The sequence below is a fragment of the Mesocricetus auratus genome, unplaced genomic scaffold (genome assembly GCF_017639785.1).
Source record: "Mesocricetus auratus isolate SY011 unplaced genomic scaffold, BCM_Maur_2.0 Super-Scaffold_100011, whole genome shotgun sequence".
In the NCBI taxonomy this organism is placed as follows: domain Eukaryota; kingdom Metazoa; phylum Chordata; class Mammalia; order Rodentia; family Cricetidae; genus Mesocricetus; species Mesocricetus auratus.
The window spans coordinates 64,795,630-64,799,793 of NW_024429195.1; the positions used below are offsets into that span (position 1 = coordinate 64,795,630).

The window sequence follows — 4,164 nt, forward strand, 5'->3', positions numbered from 1 at the left end:
ATATGCAGTGCAAAATAAGATCAATGATTTCTTGTATTTATCCATTGTAAATTATAATAATTATTTGTTGTTAAACTTAAGAGTTTTGTTTAATATTCTTGATTTAATTTTATTCCTTGGTAATTGCAAATGAATCATATGCTAGGTGAAATAAAGTAAAAAGGACCTTCAAGAATAAAGATGTCGAGCAAAACGGAGCAGGTGGAGCATCTGGTTGCGCATGCGTCTTGAGTCACCAGGCGCCTCTGCGTTGGTAAACCGGCTCCCCGGTATGCAGCGGGATGGTTCCCCGGTGCCAGATTGAAGTGTTGTATTTTGCAAAAAGTGCTGAAATTACTGGAGTTCGTTCAGAGACCATTTCTGTGCCGCAAGAAATCAAGGCGTTGCAGCTGTGGAAGGAGCTAGAGACACTACATCCTGGGTTGGCCGATGTTAGAAATCAGGTGATATTTGCTGTTCGTCAAGAGTATGTCGAGCTTGGAGATCAGCAACTCCTGCTTCAGCCCGGAGATGAAATTGCCATTATCCCTCCAATTAGTGGAGGATAGTGCATCGGAGCCATCTAGGAAAGATGTGGATGAGGTTGAAGAGAAACCTAAGGACATAATACAGTTCACTGCTGAGAAACTGTCAGTGGATGAAGTCTCACAGTTGGTGATCTCCCCAATGTGTGGTGCAGTGTCTCTCTTTGTAGGGACTACAAGAAATAACTTTGAAGGCAAAAAAGTCATTAGTTTAGAATATGAAGCATATCTACCAATGGCAGAAAATGAAATCAGAAAAATTTGTAATGACATTAGGCAGAAATGGCCAGTCAGACATATTGCGATGTTCCATCGACTTGGTTTGGTTCCAGTGTCAGAAGCAAGCACAATTATTGCTGTGTCCTCAGCTCACAGAGCTGCGTCCCTTGAAGCTGTGAGCTATGCCATTGACTCTTTGAAAGTCAAGGTACCCATATGGAAAAAGGAAATATATGAAGAATCAGCATCATCTTGGAAAAGAAACAAAGAATGCTTCTGGGCAGCTGGTGATTAGTCACTTAATTTTTGGTTCACTAAGTCTTAAATGTGGTCACCAATTTCCTAGGCTACACCAATGAGGGAATAGTAGACAGAGTGCATGAGTGTGTGGGAAGAGGGGCTGCCCAAAGATGGGAAGAAATGGCTGAGTTTAAACATGAGATAAGGTGTCCGTGCTAGAGCACCCTTCAGTGACTAACCCTGATTTCAGCCTGCTCACAATGAGCTGTGGCCTTCCTTTTATGGTCAGCTGTCCTAGGAAGACCTCTCTGTCCCACAGTGTATTGACAGCCCTGTTGTCAAGCATGTATTACAAAAAATTGGCAGGATCAGAAAGTCATTGTCAGTTTTGATATTACATATCTTACATAACTTGAAAGTGAAACTAAACAAATCACGATTCAAATAGCTTAAAAGTAGATCCTGTTTGTTTATAGTCATCGATAATACCTAAGGAATTTTATATTATAGACTCCGCTATGACTTCAGGGTTTATCGTCAGTGATAATACCTAAGGAATTTCATATTACAGAGACTGCCATGACGTCAAAATCTATTAATTATACAATAAAGCTTTTTATATTTCATTAGTTATCAGTATTCTTATGTCTGTACAAATTAGCATAAATTATTGCAAAATAACTAGCAAGCAGCAAGTGGTTTGTATTAAAATGGTGTCTGATGTTTAAAAGTTGGCTCACAACTGTTTAGAGAGATTATGTAATTATTTATTAACGTAGTTTGGATAGTTTTCATAATGTTTATGTAACATTAGCCTGTGTGAAGTTATTACTAAACAAATTTTCTGCAAGATTATTATACCAAACATCTAGCTTTGGATTGGTGAAGCTGTCATGGCAGGTTTGTGTGCAAAAGTCTCATAGAATTTGTTTTGAATTTTTTGACTTTATTGACATATATTTGACAAGTAAAATATATTTGAGTTCTGTAATGTGGTGTTGGAATGCTTGTGTTGTGACCATGGCAACCGAGATGAATAACACATCTGTCACTTCATATAGGTGTGGTGTGGGTGGGGGCTTAAGGGGCACTCTGAACTCACAAATAATTAAAATACCAGCATAACTGGATAATTAACATCATCATAGAATTAGCAACATTCATACTAAGAATAAATACTACTTTTAAACACAAAAAAAAAGAATAAAGATGTCCTTTGAGAAGACAGTATAAATACAGTTAAATAATATACCACAAAACGTGTATCTTAACAATGTGTAGAGTAAAAACAGAGACTTACAGAACCCATACCACTAATTATTGCTAATTAGAAAGAAAAATACAACAAAAAAAATTTTGCGTGCCTGATAAGAATACAATGTGTAGGAGATTAGAGAAATGTACATAGATGACCTATTAAAACCAAATCAATAAAAATAAGTTTAGGTGATAAATACGAATTATTTCATTGTGGGGACAACAGACCTTGGCCAGAGACCCACTTTCCCATCAGCCTGGGACCAGGCAGCTGTAAGACAATGTTTACTAAAAACATGTTTACTAAAAACAATACAATGCCCAGGGCAATAAGTTTCTGAAAAGGGCTCGCCCACAGGAACGCCCTGACCTCAACCTTTTCCAAAGACTGACCACCTCTTTCTGACCCACCCACCTCCACCTCTGGTGTCAGGGTATATAATAACCAGGCAGGGGAGGAATAAAAGAGAGCCTTCTTGAGGAGCCTTCTGGTCTCTGTGTCATCAATCCCTATACCCTCGACACATTATTGGATACAGGCTGCGCAGCAGGCACAGCACTTCATCATACTGCTAAACATAGTAAAAGTTTTGACTCTATTTCTCTAATACAAAACACTAAGTTATCTTCTCAAGAATACAGGATTTTCAAGCATTTGCAAACACTAATTACAATCATTAGGTCTTTGGGTGAGGTTTCTCTGCAACCCAAGAAAAGGCTTTGAAAGCCCTGGCTTCAATGAATCACCTTCTGTCATGTTAAAGAAGGAGCATAATGTCTTCTTCTTAGTGTATATCTTACTATGGGGCAACCATATTGCCCTACAAGTCAAAGGGTGTTGGAAGTTTCCACATCAGCATTAAATTGTAAAATGATAAAGATACCATTGAAAATTTCAAATAAAGTGAAGGACAGTGAGATGACTCAGCAGGTAAATTTGTATGCCACCAAGTCTGACACTTTGAATTAGATTCCCAACGCACGCGTACACATACACACACACACACACACATTCATTAATTGATTTAAAATAAAATATTAATCATGCATTTTTGTCATGTGATAAGTATAATGGATAATATTCTGTACTATTATTGAGGCAAAACATGTAAGAATGTGGTTGAAATATGCATTATATATATTTTACAAATTTTAGTTGTACATATAGTGTATATACTTTCAACTATCACTATGAATAAAAGCATGTTACATATTTGAAAAAATATAGTCTTTTTTCCCCAGTAAGTAAAAGGAGATAATTGCCTTTAAGCATAGATATTCAAAACTAGAAAAACTGAATGAGAAACAATTAAACTGGAAGGATTTTCAAAATTGTTCCAAGCTATGTGTGAATTCTACTTAAACTGTCCTTTGCAAAGTTACTCCGGAATCCTGGAGAGAGTGTTCAACAAGAGATTCAATGTGCTTGGTGCTCTTGCAGAGGATCTGTGTTAAGTTCCTGATACATTCATGGCAGTGTGCAACTGTCTGTGACTCCAAAGTAGTCAATGAAGTCATGATAAAGTTAATTCAAAAGTAATTCATCCCTAGTTGACTTTGATCGACTTCAGCTATAACTTCTATAACAAACTTCAATATATGGAAAAACATGAATCATAAGTATGTGTATATAGCATCCTTCTTATGTTGTTATTTCATTTTACTAAATGTTCTTAAATTGTTTCATAAATACATATTCAAGCCAATACTATAAAAATAAATCCCATGGTTATATAAAAGGAGGAAATGCTTTGAAAATAGAGCTAATGGGTGTATTTCAAGGTGTTTAAAAGAAAAACATGACACTAGGGAAAATTTTAAATGTTGTGACCCTGAGCCCATATACCTGAATTCTGATGAACTTAGAAATTCCAGGATAAATTTCACTGCGGCTTTGATTTTTGACCACCTAGATTTAGTTGGT

At 36.5% G+C, this 4,164-nt stretch overlaps 1 protein-coding gene across 1 annotated transcript; it reads left to right on the plus strand.

Moving 5' to 3' along the window:
- The first annotated feature begins 334 nt into the window (after window positions 1-334).
- Window positions 335-1,974, plus strand: LOC121143293 (molybdopterin synthase catalytic subunit-like). Its single transcript, XM_040754962.1, has one exon. It carries the CDS (start codon window positions 469-471, stop codon window positions 1,036-1,038), a length of 570 nt encoding a protein of 189 aa, XP_040610896.1. The 5' UTR covers window positions 335-468; the 3' UTR covers window positions 1,039-1,974.
- Window positions 1,975-4,164: the final 2,190 nt, after the last annotated feature.

Bases quoted from the DNA above. Each gene is read 5' to 3' on its own strand.
- LOC121143293 (XM_040754962.1), top strand. From the start codon at position 469: ATGTCGAGCTTGGAGATCAGCAACTCCTGCTTCAGCCCGGAGATGAAA.